The 20,524-nt window shown below is 39.4% G+C and overlaps 2 protein-coding genes across 2 annotated transcripts in view; one reads left to right on the top strand and one right to left on the bottom strand.

Moving 5' to 3' along the window:
* The window catches only part of egfra (epidermal growth factor receptor a (erythroblastic leukemia viral (v-erb-b) oncogene homolog, avian)), a 93,933-nt gene extending 85,395 nt beyond the window's left edge, over positions 1 to 8,538 (bottom strand). Inside the window, exon 1 of the mRNA XM_061920575.1 lies at positions 8,224 to 8,538. Within this exon, the coding sequence (XP_061776559.1) occupies positions 8,224 to 8,305 (82 nt within the window). The 5' untranslated portion in view covers positions 8,306 to 8,538. The remainder of the gene's footprint in view (positions 1 to 8,223) is intronic.
* The window catches only part of mmp16b (matrix metallopeptidase 16b (membrane-inserted)), an 80,073-nt gene continuing 67,630 nt past the window's right edge, over positions 8,082 to 20,524 (top strand). The window contains exon 1 of the mRNA XM_061920576.1: positions 8,082 to 8,518. The gene's annotated coding sequence lies outside the window, so the exon portion shown is untranslated. The remainder of the gene's footprint in view (positions 8,519 to 20,524) is intronic.

The raw sequence follows: 20,524 nt of genomic DNA on the forward strand, positions 1-20,524 counted from the left end.
GCATGCAGACAACTCTCAGCAGGTTCACCTCATACCTGCACTTTTTTGGGGAATAAGAGACACTTGAGAGACAATAAAACGAAGAGTTTTTATTAACCGTGACTGCCTCGCATGTCATCTGGGAAATAACCACCGCGGCCATAACATGCGGTGGAGCTATGGGTCATTTTACGAGCTGACCGCAAATGATGGCAGTTCCTATAAGAGGGCTTGCATACATGAGAGGCGAGGCTTGATGGTTAATGTCCATCTGATTTAACGGAATTAAAAACAGTGCAGTTTGCACCAAACTACTGGAATAATAACAAGCATGTTGCTGACTCAGCATCATTTTTGTCCACAATTGCTTAGCCAAGTTAATCCCAAAGGTGTGTCTTGCAAAAATAAATAATTATGATGAACCTTAAGGGTGACAGCCACTAAAACCAAACCAGATTTAATTCTTAAGTCGGACATTTCCAAATATGTATTCCCTTTTCTTAGAAACCATGACCAAACATGACACTTAAATTGACCGCATGCAGGAACTAGAAGTTCTTTGGAAATGTAAATTAGGCCCAATTGTGCTCCTCTGGTCACAGTATAATATCTCTCTCATTTTTGTTTAGAAGATATATTTAGGAACTGTCCTTTTTTTGACTCCCCAACAGTGTTTGATTTAAGAAGCCTGCAGCGGAGAAACACAACCTGCATGTTGTGCACCATCGCTAGTCTCGCACAGCGCAGCGGAGGATGATTCATCCTGAAAGGAACTACAAGTCCTTAGGAAGTACGGTAACACCTCTGGTCACTTTCTCTCCTGACATCTGGCCTTTAGCAGCACTGAGTCATGCCATAAAACATCAATCTCTGCTCTTTAAATACCTAGAAATATTATTAACTAAGGTTCTCAGAAGGAGACTCAAATTGTCCTGGGATGTACTCAACATGATATCATACGGTCACATTCATTCGCTTAATTATATGTGCATAAACTAACTTTTCTACCTTCCTTTAATTATATTCACTGTTATGATTGAGCCCTATGTTTTCTGCCTAGCAACAAAAAATCCCTGCAAATATGTGACTGTGCAGTTGTGTTTTACTTTGCATCATAACAATATACATATACAATAATAAATTTTACTTCATTAAGTAATGTTTTACAATAATTCCCATTCCCAATTGACTTCTGCTGCCCTTGTGATTTATAACAACAGAAATAGTACTCCTGGTTTGTACCCTTATAGAACATGTGTCAAAATCAAAGCACATGGGCGAGATATGGCCCACTACATTATTCAACGTGGCCCTTCACGCCTTTTTGTGTGGCCCGTCACGTCTTTTTGCCTGGCCCGCCATGCCAATATGCGTGGCTCGTCAAGCCATTTTTCGTGGCCCGCCTCGTCATTTAACGTAATCCGTCACATTATTTAATGAGAAATCATAAAGCCCTTTCCGGCTAAATTTATTGGTTCTTTCAATTCTTCCTTTACTGCATGCAATCGCATACATTCTACATTTTAATACTATCTGATCATGCAACAAGATTTCCCAAGCATTTCCCTTTTATGGTTATCAAAAACCAAACTTCAATATCTGCTTGTCACCTCGACATAACTTTTCAAAGCAAGTTATCCATCAATCTGTTTGCAAAATATATAACAACCAAAAACAGTTGCCAATGCAAAGTGCGATAGGATTTAAATGTCCTTCCTTAAAGAATATTAAAATTAAAAATTAACTAATAGTTTTTTAATACTATTCTTATAGTAGATAAAATAACTGTTTTCCACACATAAATGCTCCAACTAACACCTCATTTCAATTAACCACAGTCCACTGTATTTGATAGGTGCATGGTCTGCAAAAGCAAATAACCTCTGGCGTCTCTAATTAGCACTTGATCAAAAAACATTGACATTAACACAAAATAAAAGTTACTAAGCAATGGCACAAACATTCAAGTCATTTCCAAAACGTAAAGTGCGAGATTGTCAGAGACATTGTAAGTGTCAAATAGAAATGAGCTGCATAATAGGAAATCAAATAGTATTTTTCCTTCACTATGTGGTATGTTACTACGGTTATGAAATGCTCTTCATTCTCTAGCGAGTGACTTTTCAAATGATGCTACATATTAGCAGTAATGCTACTTTTCATAGCAACGCTAATGCCCCACACTTGACAAATTACGGTTGTCTGTTCGACATATTCCCACTTGAAGCCGAACCACCGCCAGACAATGGAAATCTTGCTGTTTTTATTGGGAATTAAGTCTTCCTTCATTTGTTACCAGATCTGCACCTTCGTTCTCTCGTACGGCTACGTTCGCAGCTAACGTAGCCCAGTCTGCTACCTCTCTGCTCTGCGAGGGCGTATACGTATGTGACGTATGATGTGACAGTATGTGACGTATGTAAGAATGTGCGCCTGCTTGTCTGTGAGAAGGAAAGACAGGAAAGGGTGAGAAGAGCCTGAAGTGTTATGCCCGCAGCTAAAAGCAACAGCGTGAGAACGTATACTCGAATATTACGATATAGTCATTTTCTATATCGCACAGAGACAAACCCGCTATGTATGTATGTATGCATATATATAGATATATACACATACATACATATATATCCAAACATGTGCACCTGGGGATAAGTTAATTGGCAACACTAAATTGGCCCTAAAGTGTGAGTTTGAATATTGTCTGTCTATCTGTGTTGGCCCTGCGGTGAGAGGGTGACTTGTCCAAGTTGTACCCCGTCTTCCGCCCGAGTGCAGTTGGGATAGGCTCCAACAAAATGAAAATGGATGGATAGGATTGATTTGGAAACATCCGGCGGGTCAAAATTATTGTATGTGGTATCCTAAATGCCGTATTTTGCCCAGGTCTGCACTAGTCCCTCAAGAAACTGCAGGCCTTTTCATTAGTTACACACATAAATCTAATTCAAGGGTCTCTAACCAGTGGCTTATTAGCTATCGTTTGGGTAGCTCGCAGGTTGACTTTGAGAAACTTATCACCAAAGGGTCAAAAAATATTTGCCTTTTAGCATTTGTGTAACCGTTCAATTCAAAACAATATGCCGGTATCACAAATTACCAGAAAACAGCACACGGACAATAAACATGGACATCTGCTTCCTAATCAAAGTACCATTTAAATGTTGCCAGTAGGGATGTATATGTTTAGGATTTTATCGATACGATACTATTATAAATATTCCTTATCGATATCAATATTCATCGGTGCTCTTATCGGTACTATATTTAACTTGTGTAAATAAAGTTGGGAAAAAATGCCATTTTTTATTAGCACAAGAGGTTGTGCACCAGCAACATCATAATATAATATCTCACAGCAGAGAGGTTATTTTACAAACACTTGCTTTTTAGGTCTTAAACAAGTCAACTCTGAGTGCGTGTGCAAGCTGCAATGCAGTTGTTATGTCATCATCTCGCAAAGACCATACAGATCCATTACTACGTTTCTATTCATTACAATTACACTCAGTAATATCCATCCATCCATTTTTTACCGCTTGTCCCTATACAAAACATTTCAAGTAATTTCAATTAAATAATAAGGTAACATAATTATGTATGGTTTTCATGTAGATTTACATTCCTTTAATATGATATCTCATATCAAATATATAATCTAAATTAAAAAAATAAATTACCATGTTAGGTGGGCGTGCATTTTGTAACAATAAAAATAGTTATTTGTGTTTATGTGTCACAGAAGCACGGAGCCCAGTGTTGACAGCCACAGATGTACATTATATGTGTATGTGGATTGTATAAATAAAAATACCATTGATTATTTAAAATGTTCACTTTATTGAGTGGAATAATATTGGCTTGTGCATTACTGTATCGCTTAGATGACGGTCAGGTTGATGAAGTGTGGGAGTGGTTGTCTTGAGTTAAATGGTGTATATTTTAAACTGACACTGACTCTTTTTAGCGTGCGTGACTTTGGGGACTATGAGGAAATATTGTTGCGTTACAATCTTTTGTGTGGTGTTGCTTCCTTTTCTGTGATTATTTCAAGCTGATTTCAGACTACTTGTGCATACCACTGGCACTGGAACTGAATGTGACAGCGTGTCATACCTACAAAAAAAAAAAAAATAAATAAAATAATAATAATTACAACGGTGAGCTAGATTTTTTAAAAAAGTATCATTTGTCCAGAATCTTAGCAGTCTTCCTGAACCGACCCAATTAGGAACCGGTACTAAAAAAAAAAATACCGGTACATGTTATACATCCCTAGTTGCCAGTGACATAAATTAAACACAAAATCCTTTCTTTTTGGCAACGTACCTTTAAAAATGAAATGATTTTTTAAAAAAAGGGGACGTCGTGGCGAAGTTGGGAGAGTGGCCGTGCCAGCAATCTGAGGGTTACTGGTTCAATCCCCACCTTCTACTATCCTCGTCACGTTCGTTGTGTCCTTGAGCAAGACACTTCCCCGTTGCTCCTGATGGGTCCTGGTTAGCGCCTTGCATGGCAGCTCCCGCCATCAGTGTGTGAATGGGTGAATGTGGAAATAATGCCAAAGCACTTTGAGTTCCTTTAAAAAAAGGTAGAAAAGCGCTAAACAAGTACAAACCCCGTTTCCATATGAGTTGGGAAATTGTGTTAGATGTAAATATAGACGGAATACAATGATTTGCAAATCGATTTCAACCCAAATTCAGTTGAATATGCTACAAAGACAACATATTTGATGTTCAAACTGATAAACATTTTTTTGTGTGCAAATGATTGGGTAAAAAACAGCTTCCCAAAAAATGCTGAGTCTTTCACACGAAAGGATGGGGCGAGGTACACCCCTCTGTCCATAACTGTGTGAGCAAATATTCAAACCGTTTAAGAACAACATTTCTCAAAAAAGAAATTTAGGGATTTCAACATCTACGGTCCATTATATCATCAAAAGGTTCAGAGAATCTTGACACGTATTGTCACATTTTAAATAATCAATGGGTAAGCGGCATGGCTGGAAACCAACATTGAATGACCGTCACCTTCAATCCCTCAGACGGCACTGTATCAAAAACCGACATCACTCTCTAAAGGATATCACCACAGGGGCTCAGGAACACTTCAGAAAACCACTTTCACTAAATACAGTTTGTCGCAACATCTGTAAGTGCAAGTTAAAGCTCTACTATGCAAAGCGAAAGCTATTTATCAACAACATCCAGAAACGCCGCCGGCTTCTCTGGGTCCGAGATCATCTAAGATGGACTGATGCAAAGTGGAAAAGAGTTCTGTGGTCTGACGAGTCCACATTTCTAATTGTTTTTGGAAATATTCAACATTGTTTCATCCGGACCAAAGAGGAAGCGAACCATCCAGACTGTTGTCGACGCAAAGTTCAAAAGCCAGCATCTGTGATGGTATGGGGGTGCATTAGTGCCCAAGGCATGGGTAACTTACACATCTGTGAAGGCACCATTAATGCTGAAAGGTACATACAGGTTTTGGAACAACATATGCTGCCATCTAAGCGGCGTCTTTTTCATGGACACCCCTGCTTATTTCAGCAAGACAATGCCAAGCCATATTAATCACGTGTTACACCAGCGTGGCTTTGTAAAAAAAGAGTGCGGGTACTTTCCTGACCCGCCTGCAGTCCAAACCTGTCTCCCATCGAAAATGTGTGGTGCATTATGAAGCGTAAAATACGACAGCGGACACCCTGGACTGTTGAACGACTGAAGCTCTACATAAAACAAGAATGGGAAAGAATTCCACTTTTAAAGCTTCAACAATTAGTTTCCTCAGTCCCCAAACCTTTATTGAGTCTTGTTAAAAGAAAAGGTGATTTAACACAGTGCCCTTTCCCAACTACTTGGCACGTGTTGCAGCCATTAAATTCTAAGTTAATTATTATTTGCAAAAAAAATAAAGTTTATAAGTTTGAACATCAAATATCTTGTCTTTGTAGTGCATTTAATTGAATATGGGTTGAAAAGGATTTGCAAATCATTGTATTCCGTTTATATTTATATCGAACACAATTTCCCAACTCATATGGAAACGGGGTTTGTACCACCATTTACTATTTAAAATGATTGAAAACAAAACTTGAACTTGTAAAAAATTACACACATAAATACAAGACGCAGATGATTTTTGTTGTTGATTTTTTATACAAAATTTGAGTTTTGAATACAGATATTATGGTTATGTTGTGGCAAAACAAACATATTCCCTAAAAAGTGGGTTTGAATAAGCTATGAAAATATCCATAAATGAAAAAAAGTTTGGAGTCCACCTACTCAGTGGCCTTGTGGTTCGAGTGTCCACCCTGAGATTGATAGGTCGTGAGTTCAAACCCCGGCCGAGTCATACCAAAGTCTATGAAAATGGGACCCATACCTCCCTGCTTGGCACTCAGCATCAAGGGTTGGAATTGGGGGTTAAATCACCAAAATGATTCCAGAGCGCGGCCACCGCTGCTGCTCACTGCTCCCCTCACCTCCCAGGGAGGGGAACAAGGGTCAAATGCAGAGAGTAATTTCCCCACACCTAGTGTGTTTATCAGTGGTACTTTAACTTTTTAACTTTATCTACACCAGGGGTGTCCAAACTTTTTCCACAGAGGGCCGCACACGTAAAAATTTAAGCATGCGGGGGCCATTTTGATATTTTTCATTTTCAAACCATAACAAAATATATGGATTATTTTTTAATCTTTATTGCTACTGGGGAGCATAGAGGGTCTCAGTCACTAAAATGTTAAAAATAAGTCAAATTATAGATAGATAGATAGATAGATAGATAGATAGATAGATAGATAGATAGATAGATAGATAGATAGATAGTACTTTATTGATTCCTTAAGGAGAGTTCCTTTATTTAGCAATTAAAGCCTTCAAAGATCAATAATGTAGGACACCATTGATTTGAATTATTTTATATTTTTGAGTAATCATAGTGAAAAGTTAAATAAAATTCTACTAAATATATTTAAGATCCGAAAGGTTCCCCACTCATAAAGTGATACATTTGTATTAGTTTTTTTTTTTACTTTTAACACTTAAATTTCAAGATCAACTTCTGATATATCCGTCGATTTTAAGTTGAACTATTATTTTGTTTGTTTTATGCTCTTTTGTCAAAACTTTGATGTTTTTATATGGCAACCACACAACATATGCAATATTTTTTCCACATAAAACATTTCAAAGTGATAATTTTTAAGTAATAATTCCTAATATAGTTTTTTTTTGTCCTTTCTCTTTTTTGAGCAATGGAAAAAAAAGAAAATAAAGACAAAAGGAACAGAAAACTGCCTGCATGGCAGCTTTGTGTCAACATTGCCACTTTTTCTCATTATATTTCACCTCATTCCATCCATCCATACATTTTCTACCGCTTATTCCCTTTTGGGGTCGCGGGGGGCGCTGGCGCCTATCTCAGCTACAATCGGGCGGAAGGTGGTGCACACCCTGGACAAGTCGCCACCTCATCGCAGGGCCAACACAGACAGACAGACAACATTCACACTCACATTCACACACTAGGGCCAATTTAGTGTTGCCAATCAACATTATTCCAATTTAAACAAAAACAAATTAAAATTTTTGCAATACTATCAATTTTGCAATTTTTGCAGAATGTGTGGCGGGCCGGTAAACTTTGGACACCCCTGATCTACACAGAAAATGTAAAACTACAACAAAAAATCATTATCATTGTGGCTGTAGTTAAACACACCATATTGAGAGCTGTTGATAAATGACATCTGATTTATTGTTATTATTATCATTGTCATTATTATTAAATATCATATTGCAAAGGGGAGACTCTTTGATGTTCTTCCTGTTTGGGTCCCATTGCTAGTGTAGGTGTGCCCAATGTTTTGCCATAGTTTATGTTTTAAGGCGATAACTAAGTTATTCTTTTATGCATTTTTTTTTTTTTATTTTTTTTTGCAATCAGTGCAAACACAATAAAGCACACGCATTGCTCTTTTTAAAAGCCAACAATGTCTGCTTTGCTTCTGCTTTATCCAGATGTTAAAAGGCTGCATCGTGCCAAGAGTGACGCTTGGAGCTTTACCGGAACCAAGGAGGTCGGGCAGCAAGACTGTGAGAAACTTTTATCCCACCTTCAACACTAGCTCGACTTTCCGGGCTGAGATTTTCTTTAGTGCTACACGCTATAGAAAAAAGGCCGACAGCAACATATTCCAAAGCTAGTGATTGTGTTCGCAGGCAGACTTACCTTTCTTGTCCGCCAGCACCGAGCAGCCCAGGCAGAGCAGAGAGGTGAGCGTCATCCGCCAGTCCAGCGGGCGGACGGCCATCGTCTTCGGGACAACGTTACCGAGGAAAAGCGCCGAGGTTCTCTAATTCTTGGACGAACAGAAAGACGCGCTACTAATTTTCTTCTTCTTCTCCTTTCCTTTTTCTCTCCACTCTCCAACTTTGACAGCTCCTCCTCCAAGCACTCACTTCTTCACGGAGCAGTTTTCGGGCGCGAGGACGAAGGACGATGACGTCACGAGAAGGAGCCTCAGGTACGCGCACACACACTCGGAAGCCCCTCCCACTTCTGCTCTCATTCACCGGACACATAAATAGGCACAGCCGCACAACACAACGCATTAAAACTGTCTTTAGGAACGTGATGTCTTGTATAAAATGTCTTAAGATTTTTGTCAAGATGTTGTTCCTAAAACATGGTCGATTTCACAATTTTATCAATTCTAAACTCAAAATTTAAAGGCCTACTGAAATTAGATTTTCTTATTTAAAGGACTACTGAAACCCACTGCTACCCACCACGCAGTCTGATAGTTTATATCCATCCATCCATCCATTTCCTACCGCTTATTCCCTTTCGGGGTCGCGGGGGGCGCTGGCGCCTATCTCAGCTACAATCGGGCAGAAGGCGGGATACACCCTGGACAAGTCGCCACCTTATCGCAGGGCCAACACAGATAGACAGACAACATTCACACTCACATTCACACACTAGGGCCAATTTAGTGTTGCCAATCAACCCATCCCCTGGTGCATGTCTTTGGAAGTGGGAGGAAGCCGGAGTACCCGGAGGGAACCCACGCATTCACGGGGAGAACATGCAAACTCCACACAGAAAGATCCCGAGCCTGGATTTGAACCCAGGACTGCAGGACCTTCGTATTGTGAGGCAGACACACTAACCCCCCTGCCACCGTGAAGCCCGATAGTATATCAATGATGAAATATTAACATTGCAACACATGCCAATACGGCCTTTTTAGTTTACTAAATTAAAATTTTAAATTTCCCGGGAGTTTCGTCCTGGAAATGTCGCGTAATGATGACGTGTACGCAAGACGTCACAGGTTTTAAGGAAGTATGAGCGCTGCACACACACACATAATTCCACAGTATTTTTGAGATCTGTGTTGCTGAATCTTTTGCAATGCGTTCAATTCTTTCTTGGAGAAGTCACAGTAGAAAGATGGAGTTGGGAAGCTTTAGCCACACAAACAAACGGTGATTCCTTGTTTAAATTCCTGGAGGTGAACGTTACTATGGATCAGAGCGCGGTCAAGCGAGCATGAATCAAGTCGGAATGTCAACCAGCAGGTTTCGATGAGAAAATTGTGGTAAAAAGTCGCTTCTTACCGGAGAAAAGCTGAGCTTGTGCCGTCCATAGCGGCCGTCAACACACCCGTGGAGACACCCTTCCGACTATCAGGTACTGTTAAACTCGCTAAAACACTAGCAACAGAATAGAAACATAAGGGATTTCCCAGAATTATCATATTAAATGTGTCTAAAAACATTGAATCCATCCCAATCGCGTTTTTTTTCTTTCTAGTCCGTCGCTATCAATATCCTCAAACACAAATCTTTCATCCTCGCTCAAATTAATGGGGAAATTGTCGTTTTCTCAGTCCGAATAGCACTTTTTGTTGGACGCTCCCATTATAAACAATGTGGATATGTGAGGAGCCCCCACACTTGCGACGTCATCGTCTGCGACTTCCGGTAGAGGCAGGGCATTTGTCTTAGCACCGAAAGTTGCGAACTTTATCGTGGATGTTCTCTACTAAATCCTTTCAGCAAAAATCTGGCAATATCGCGAAATGATCAAGTATGACACATAGAATGGACCTGCTATCCCCGTTTAAATAAAAAAATATCATTTCAGTAGGCCTTTAAACGGGGATAGCAGGTCCATTCTATGTGTCATACTTGATCATTTCGCGATATTGCCATACTTTTGTTGAAAGGATTTAGTAGAGAAGATCGACGATAAAGTTCGCAACCTTTGGTCGCTAATAAAAAAGCCTTGCCTGTACCGGAAGTAGCAGACGATGTGCGTGTGATGTCACGGTTGTAGGGCTCCTACATTCTCACATTGTTTACAATCATAGCCACCAGCAGCAAGAGCGATTCGGACCGAGAAAGCGGCGATTTCCCCATTAATTTGCGCGAAGATGAAAGATTTGTGGATGTGGAAAGTTAGAGTGAAGCACTAGAAAATAAAAAAAGGCGACGGCAGTGGGAGCAATTTAGATGTTATTAGACACATTTACTAGGATAATTCTGGAAAATCCCTTATCTCCTTATTGTGTTACCAGTGTTTTAGTGAGCTTATAAAGTCATTCCTGAAAGTCGGCGGGGTCTGGTGACCGCCAGTGTCTCTGATGGAAGCCATAGAGGAGCCATTAAAGTCGCAGCTGCCTTTTTGACAGTTGCAAGAGGACGCAAGCTCATGTCTCCGGTAAGAGCCGACTTGTTACCACAATTTTCTCACCGAAACCTACCGGTTGACATGTGGTAGAGAAACATGTTTGCTTGACCGCTTTGTTCCATATTAAAGCTTCACAAGAAAAAAAGAAACACAGGCTGTGTTTTGGTTGATAAAGGCAGCTGTAATACACCGCTTTCCACCAACAGAATTCTTCTTTATAGTCTCCATTATTAATTGAACAAATTGCAAAAGATTCAGCAACACAGATGTTCAAAATACTGTGTAATTATGCGATTAAAGCAGACGACTTTTAGCCGTGAGTGGTGCTGGGATAAAATGTCCGCTCCAACCAATAACGTCACAAGCACGCGTCAACATAAGCGTCATCATTCCGTGATGTTTTCAACAGGACACATCGCGGGAATTTTAAATTGCAATTTAGTAAACTAAACCGGTCGTATTGGCATGTGTTGCAATGTTAAGATTTCATCATTGATATATAAACTATCAGACTGCGTGGTCGGTAGTAGTGGGTTTCAGTAGACCTTTAAAATGCACTTATAGTAGGCTGACCATATAGTAAAATCCCAAAAAGAGAACACATATATGCGTGCAAGGCAGGCAGCACACCAAGGCCGGGACTAGGTAAACATTTGCCAATGATACTTGAACTTGCTTTATAAATAATATATTTATTTAAATAAAGCATTTTTTCTCCTCTGTTGACAGCAGTGTTGGCGCTAAGAATTTTCAAAATGGGGTCCAATGGACCCCATCAAGTCCTAAAAATGGGGTCCCACAGTAGATTTTTGGGGTCCCACTTTTGTGTAAGCGTTTTGAAAACAAATGATAAACGTATGCATTGTCCATCTCACATTATATACTGTTTTGGGAAAAGGTTGTCATAAATGTTACTTAATTCATTAAAAGAAATAATATAAAAAGAAGACAAATTCGTATGCATATGTATTATAAATATTCATTCACTTTCATCTTTCCTTCATGGATCTAAACTTTACCGCTGCTGGTAATTTTTTTCTATGTTTTTATTTAATAAGTTGTAGGTGTATTTATTTCAGTGTAAAAGTGTAAAAAGTGTTTTGCTTGGGTCAGGAAATGAAGATAATGGTGTGCCGGGGCATACATATTACATCTTATATTTAACGCTTAAATCTCTGTAGTCTACATCAACTTCAGATCTATTCCTCATTTCAAAATGTTTAAATTTTTTTATGTTGGTTTTTTTGGGGGGGGTTTTCCGCCCTTTTTTGTCAAACAAAACTAGTTTTTGTTTTATGGTAAACACAGAAAAAATGCAAAATCTTCCACCAAAAATATTTTTTTAAAGTAGAATATTTGATGTGACGTAATCGGGGTTGAGGTGGGGGGATAGGAGGTAGCGGTGGTGTATATTGTAGCATCCCGTAAGAGTCATTGTTGCAAGGAGTTCTGGGTATTTGTTCAGTTGTGTTTATGTTGTGTTACGGTGCAGATGTTCTTCCGAAATGTGCTTTTTATTCTTGTTTGGCGCATATTTGTAACAATGTTAAAGTTGTTTATACAGCCACTCTCAGTGTGACCTGTATGGCTGTTGAACAAATGTGCCTTGATTGACAATCAAATCACTGCCCCGCTCTCTGCCCCTCCTTCACGAACATTGCTACGTGCGCACACCGTCACAATTTGTTTTGTTTTTAAATCCTTCTTAACCCTGAACGTACTTTAAAATACACATAACCTTGACACAAAAAGCCTGATATTTGAGGCATTTAAGAAACCCAGCCCGGACACCCTGGACAGTTACGCAAAAGAGGACATGTCCGAGGACAGTCTCGCAAAAGAGGACATGTAAGAGGAAAAGAGGACGTATGGTCAGTCTAATTTATAGTTAGCAAAATGCAATACATTCAAGTAATGACCAGCCATTTTTATTTTATTTTTTTTAATATTTATTTTGGACAAAACAAACCAACATTTTTTTGAATCTACATCATTTAAAGACAATCATACTGTAACTTCTCAAATACAATGTTCTCATTTCTAAAAATAATAATACTAAATACTAAAATAATAACACTACAAGAATAAAAATACACATTTTGTGTGTGCAAAAAGGAGCAGGAAGAAGTTTAAGTTAAAGTACCACTGATAGTCGCACACACACAAGGTGTGGTGAGATTACTCTTTGCAGGGACGGTGTGGCGCAGTGGGAGAGTGGCCGTGCGCAACCCGAGGGTCCCTGGTTCAATCCCCACCTAGTACCAACGTCGTCACGTCCGTTGTGTCCTTGAGCAAGACACTTCACCCTTGCTCTTAATGGGTGCTGGTTAGCGCCTTGCATGGCAGCTCCCTCCATCAGTGTGTGAATGGGTAAATGTGGAAGTAGTGTCAAAGCGCTTTGAGTACCTTGTAGGTAGAAAAGCGCTATACTAGTACAACCCATTTATATTTATTATCATTTATTTGTGCAGCTCTTTGAGACACTTGTGATTTAGGACTATATAAATAAACTTTGATTGACTGATTGACTCTAGGAGGTGAGGGCAGGAGTGAGCAGCAGCGGTGGCCGCGCTCGGGAATATTTTTTGGTGATTCAACCCCCAATTCCAACCCTTGTTGCTGAGTGCCAAGCAGGGAGGTAATGGGTGCCATTTTTACAGTCTTTGGTATGACTCGGCCGGGGTTTGAACTCACAACTTATCTACAAACCCCTTTTCCATATGAGTTGGGAAATTGGGTTAGATGTAAATATAAACAGAATACAATGATTTTCAAATCATTTTCAACCCATATTCAGTTGAATATGCTACAAGGACAAAATATTTGATGTTCAAATTGATAAACATTTTTTTTTTGCAAATAATCATTAACTTTAGAATTTGATGCCAGCAACATGTGACAAAGAAGTTGGGAAAAGTGACGATTTCACCTATTTGTGTTAAAAAATATTTTTTGCAAACTAGTAATTATAGTCTGCAAATTGTGTGTTGTTGTTGAGTATCGGTGCTGTCTAAAGCTCGGCAGAGTAACCATGTTATACTCTTCCATATCAGTAGGTGTCAGCCATCAGCTAATTGCTTGTAGATGTTTGGAACAGTGGGAAGCAGTGTCCAGGTAAAAAGGTGTTTAATGTTTTGACCAAAAGTAAACAAAAGGGGAGTGCCCCTAAAAAAAGGCATTGAAACTTAGGGAAGGCAGAACGAAACTAAAACTGACCTGGCTACAAAGTAAACTAAAACAAAATTCTGGACGACAGCAAAGACTTACTGTGGAGCAAAGACGGCGTCCACAAAGTACATACTAACATGACATGACAATCAATAATGTCCCGACAAAGAAGGATGAAAACAACTGAAATATTATTGATGGCTATAACAAAGTAGATGTGGGAAATATCGCTCAAAGGAAGACATTAAACTGCTACGAGAAAATACAAAAAACAGAGAAAAAGCCACCAAAGTAGGAGCGCAAGACAATAATTAAAACACTACACACAGGAAAACAGCAAAAAACTCGAAATAAGTCAAGGGGTGATGTGACAGGTGGTGACAATACACCTACTTTGAGACAAGAGCTATAGTAATGCATGCTTGGTTATGGTTTGAAGTCATATCCAACAATTGCGACGACGACATTTTACTGGCAACTTAGTTTTGGTCCAGAAAATATTTTGTTTTATTCATTAAATTTTTATGGTTTTAGTTCATCTTGTCATCTATCATTTCACCCAAAAATGTGGTTTCTGTTACTTTGTCAATGTTTCCTCTGTCTATTTGTTTTCTCTACTTCCTCTTCTACTGTTACCGAATAGCTTTATTTCAGTTTTACTGAGATTCAGAGATGCTCTGTTTTTGTCAAGACATCTCTTTAATGTGTTATGTTCTTCTGTTATTATCTATATTAGCTTTTGTGTGTTTGCCATTAAATAAAATGCTGTTGTGTTGTCTGCAAATAATACTAACTTTAATTTATTAAATCAATTAATTTATTAAATTCAGTAAATGCTGAATTTCTTTTGGAGACCCTCAACCCCATTCCCATTTTTTTTCACACTTTATTTAGGTTGTCAAACATAATTATTTTAGCATTCAATCAGACTTTATTGTGAGTGTTTGTATTAGTTTTCCTGAAAAAGGGACACCAAGCACACATACTCTACAGCAGAATTTTACAGTTAGGTTTACTGTAGCTTTTGGGCAAACGCGTCCATTTCATTAGGAACACGAGCACAGTTTAAGCGCTATGGGAAGTGTCCCGATATTTAAGTCAATAGAAATTTGTTTGTGAAAAGTTCAAAATATTTTATACAAAACCCAAAACCAGTGAAGTTGGCACGTTGTGGAAATCATAAATAAAAACTGAATACCATGATTTGCAAATCCTTTTCAACCTATGGTCAACTGAATCCACTGCCAAGACAAGATACTTAACCTTCGAACGGGAAAAAATTGTTATTTTTTGCAAATATTAGCTCATTTGGAATTTAATGCCTGCAATATGTTTTTTAAAAAAATGGCAAAAGTGGCAAAAAGACTGAAAAAGTTGAGGAATACTCATCAAACACTTATTTGGATCATCCCACAGGTGAATAGGCAAATTGGGAACAGGTGGGTGTCACAATTAGGTATAAAAGCAGGTTCCATGATATGCTCAGTCATTCACAAACAAGAATGGGGAGAGGGTCACCACTTTGTGAACAAATGATTGGGAAAACTGTCAAACAGTTTAAGAACAACATTTCTCAACAAGCTATTGCAAGGCATTTAGGAATTTTACCATCTACAGTCCGTAATATCATCAAAAGGTTCTCAGAATCTGGAGAAATGACTGCGTGTAAGCGTTGATATTACGGACCTTTGACCCCTCAGGCGGTATTGCATCAAAAAGCGACATCAATGTGTAAAGGATATCACCGCATGGGCTCAGTAACACTTCAGAAAACCACTGTCAGAAACTACACTTTGTCGCTACATCTGTCAGTCATCATTTCTAATTGTTTTTGGAAACTGTGGACATTGTGTCCTCTGGAACAAAGAGGAAAAGAACCATTCAGATTGTTTTAGGAGCAAAGTTCAAAAGCCAGCATCTGTGCTGGTATGAGGGTGTATCGGTGCCCAAGGCCTATTAAGCCGCCGAATGGAGCAAAAAATATTTTCCTATGACGGTATGGGGGTGTGCTTTAAAGGCCTACTGAAATGAGATTTTCCTATTTAAACGGGTATAGCAGGTCCATTCTATGTGTCATACTTGATCATTTCACGATATTGCCATATTTTTGCTGAAAGGATTTAGTAGAGAACATCGATGACAAAGTTTGCAACTTTTGGTGCTGATAAAAAAGCCGTACCTTTACCGTAAGTCGCAGACAATGACGTCACAAGGGTGAGGGCTCCTCACATTGTTTATAATGGGAGCCTCCAGCAGCAAGAGCTATTCGGACCGAGAAAACCACAATTTCCCCATTAATTTGAGCGAGGATGAAAGATTTGTGGATGATGATATTTATAGCGAAGGACTAGTAAAAAATAAAAAATAAAATAAAGTTTAAAAAAAAAAAGGTGATTGCATTGGGACGGATTCAGATGTTTTTAGACACATTTACTAGAATAATTCTGGCAAATCCCTTATCTTTCTATTGTGTTGCTAGTGTTTTAGTGAGATTAAATAGTACCTGATAGTCGGAGGGGTGTGTCCACGGGTGTCTTGAGGCCAGTCTCTGAGGGAAGTCGACGGCAGCTGCATGGACGGCGCAAGCTCAGCTGATCTCCGGTAAGAGGCGACTTTTTACCACAATTTTCTCACCGAAACCTGCCGGTTGACAAGTGGTCGAGAACCATGTTCGCTTGACCGCTCTGATCCATTGTAAAGCTTCACCTCCGGGAATTTTAAACAAGGAAACAATGTGTGTTTGTGTGGCTATGGGCTAAAAGCTTCCCAACTCCACCTTTCTACTTTGACTTCTCCATTAGTAATTGAACAAATTGCAAAAGATTCAGCTAAACAGATCTCCAAAATACTGTGTAATTGCGCGATGAAAAGAGACGACTTTTAGCCGTAAGTGGTGCTCGGCTAATATGTCCCCTCCAACCAATAAAGTAACAAACACGCGTCATCATTCCGCAACGTTTTCAACAGGAAACTCCGCGGGAAATTTAAAATTTTAATTTAGTAAACTAAACCGGCCGTATTGGCATGTGTTGCAATGTTAATATTTCATCATTGATATATAAACTATCAGACTGCGTGGTCGGTAGTAGTGGGTTTCAGTAGGCCTTTAAATGTCTGTTCTGCATGACTAGGCAACATCTCAACATGTGCATTTTTTTTTTCTTTTTTTGAGGAGGGCGGGAAATGCTGTTCGGAAAATTACAAACACAAATTATCAACAAAAAATATCTTAAAATGACAGCTGAGCTACATTGTGGTTATCCACCACCAATCTGGGTTGATGTAACTGCCTTGTCCAACTCAGGCATCCATTATGGCCGCCCATGCGGCGATAAAGCACAGGAAGGCATCATGATTACAGATTAACAGATCACAGCATATCATGATATTTGATTAGTGTGGCACTAGTCCCTCCCATCATGTCAAATATTTGATGCGTTTTGATTGTGAGTACATGCACAGCCACACGCTCATTGTTGACTTTTAACAACTCATTGAGCGAGCCTTTTTAACCATTTCCCCGCCTAAGCTCGTGCTCTACAGCGCCTGTCAGGGCATGTTGTCGCCACGCAACCTGTCAGCTACACACCAAACACCTCCAGTGGTTGATGATGAATGAATGAATGAATAAGGCTGCCTTCATGCCATCGGAATCCACCCCAAAATGTGTGGTGTAACACCTATGACTGAGGTGGGTATTGTGGAAAAATCCAACCATGACTCCATTAAAATAACAGTGGAAATATCAAGTGCACGGTGAGGAAATTTCCAGAATTAGCATTAAGTTTTTCTTTCATTTATTATGATAAGAATTTCATTTTCACTCTTCCAGGCCCCAAAATGGTAATTTATCAATAGATGTTACATGAAAGTACTTTCCCCATCCACTCACTTTCATGGTATCATTTTTTTCAACATTACACTTTTACCAGCTTGTCCCAAAGGGGATCCTTTATTTATTTTTTTTTCAAATACACATAGAAATATTGCATCAAATCTTTTCTGCAACTTCTGACTCAACCATTGATATATTTTTTTAGATATGTTTTTTATTTTTGTTGTATTTAATTATTAAGGTTTAGCTCCATCCTATCTTGCTGATTGTATTGTACCATATGTCACGGCCAGAAATCTGCATTCCAAGAACTCCGGATTATTGGTAACTCACAGAGCCCCAAAAAAGTCTGCAGGCTATAGAGCCGCAAATAGGTTTTACCTGGCCCGCAAAATCAGTTTGCTAAGTATAAACATTAGCTGATTTTTTTTTTAATGAAAAGAAATGCTGTTCTAAATGTGTCCACTAGATGTCGCAACAACAATTCTTTGTATTGTTTGCTATATATATGAAAAAAATAGACCACATGGCGTTAGTGCACCAGTCGAGGAAAATGAGCAAACTACATCCTATAATTTGATTTTGATATTATTTTTTTATCTTGACAGATTGATAATTAACACCAGTTGACTGATAAACATTACCACGTAATTTATTCAAGAAGTATACATAACAAATAAAGATAGAATACTATTAACCGCAACATGTAAGTGTAAAAAAAAAAACAACAACATTGTGATTTGTACATTTTCAGAATGTGTTTGTTCTATTTTTAAACAAAGGAAATAATCTGAAGTTGTCTTTATTTTTAAGTTATCGTGCCGTGTTTTTACCAGTCCGGCCCCCTTGGGAGTATATTTTTCTCCAAGTGGCCTCCCATCTAAAATGAGTTTGACACCCCTGCTATAGAGTTTTTACTATTTGGGCTCCAATACTCTGGAATGCCCTCCCGGTAAAAGTTAGAGATGCTACCTCAGTAGAAGCATATAAGTTGTGACGACCGGGTCGCATCGTGATGCGGGGTTCATTCTCCCAGGAATGCAGATCGGGCTTCGGACGCAGCACTTAAGGCAGAAACTAAAGGAGGTAGCGTGAGAGCTAGAAGGTAAAAATAGCCTATTGTGGAAGCTAGCAGGTACAGAACAGGAATCAAACGTCGTCGTTTGTTGTATGAAACAAATTAGGAAGCCAGACCGAGCAAGGCCAGGGCATAGACTAAATAGCCCTCTGATTAGTGCCCGGGCAACAGGTGCGCGTCCCGAACACTAACCAGAGGCAGGTGAATGTAATCTGCCGTCTTGGCAACTGAGACACACAAACTCAAAAGGTACTGAGAACACAAGAGAACCGAAAAACGGAAATAGACTATGATCCGGGTAGCGGATCATAACATAAGTCCCATCTTAAAGGCCTATTGAAACCCACTACTACCGACCACGCAGTCTGATAGTTTATACATCAATAATGAAACAACACATGCCAATACGGCCTTTTTAGTTTACTAAATTGCAATTTTAAATTTCCCGTGAGGTATCCTGTTGAAAACGTCGTGGAATGATGACGTGTATGATGACGCGTGACGTCACCGGTTGTAGCGGACATGTTCTTCCAGCACCGCTCACGGCTAAAAGTAGTCTGTTTTTATCGCATAATTACACAGTATTTGGAACATCTGTGTTGCTGAATCTTTTGCAATTTGTTCAATTAATAATGGAGACGTCAAAGAAGAAAGATGTAGGTGGGAAGCGGTGTATTGCAGCCGGCTGTAGCAACACAAACACAACCGGTGTTTCTTTGTTTGTTGTGAAACTTTATTATTAAACAGAGCGGTCAAGTGAACATGGTTCCCTACCACATATCAACCGGCAGGTTTCGGTGAGAAAATTATGGTAATAAGTCGGCTCTTACCGTAAACATGAGCGGAGCTTGTGTCGTTCCTCCTGCAGCTGTCAAAGAGCTAGCTGAGACTTTCTTGGCTCCTCAATGGCTTCCCTCGGAGACACTGGCGGTCACCACACCCATCCAACTTTCAGGTATGACTATATAATCTCAATAAAACACAAGTAACACAGTAAGCAGATAAGGGATTTTCCAGAATTATATTAGTAAATGTGTCTAATAACATCTGAATCGTTCCCACTCTCCTTGTCTTTTTTTTCTTCTTCTAGTCCTTCACTCTCACTTTCCTCATCCACTAATCTTTCATCCTCGCTCAAATTAATGGGAAAATTGTGGCTTTCTCGGTCCGAATCGCTCGCGCTGCTTGTGGCCATGATTGTAAACAATGTTCAGATGTGAGGAGCTCCACAACCCGTGACATCACGCGCACATCGTCTGCTACTTCCGGTACAGGCAAGGCTTTTTTATTGCGACCACAAGTTGCGAACTTTATCGTCGATGTTCTCTACTAAATCCTTTCAGCAAAAATATGGCAATATCGCAAAAGGACCAAGTATGACACATAAAATGGACCTGCTATCCACATTTAAATAAGAAAATCTCATTTCAGTAGGCCTTTAAAACTCATATGTATACGCTGGACTTTAAATAGACCCCCCTTTTAGACCATTTGATCTGCCGTCTCTCTTTTCTGCTCTGCCCAGCTCTCCTATGTAGAGAGGTTATTAGGTGACCACAGATGTTGCGCTAGCTGTTCAAAGTTGGGACCCGGGGTGGACCACTCATCTGTGCATCAGTTGGGGACGCCACTGCGCTGCTGACTTGTGTCCACTCAAGATTATCCCCTGCTGGCCCCACTAAGGACTGATCTCTCATACTATTAACTAGACCCACTCGACGTCAATTGCACCGGTCGGTCGGTGCAATCTT

Source organism: Nerophis ophidion, linkage group LG14 (genome assembly GCF_033978795.1).
Source record: "Nerophis ophidion isolate RoL-2023_Sa linkage group LG14, RoL_Noph_v1.0, whole genome shotgun sequence".
NCBI lineage: Eukaryota > Metazoa > Chordata > Actinopteri > Syngnathiformes > Syngnathidae > Nerophis > Nerophis ophidion.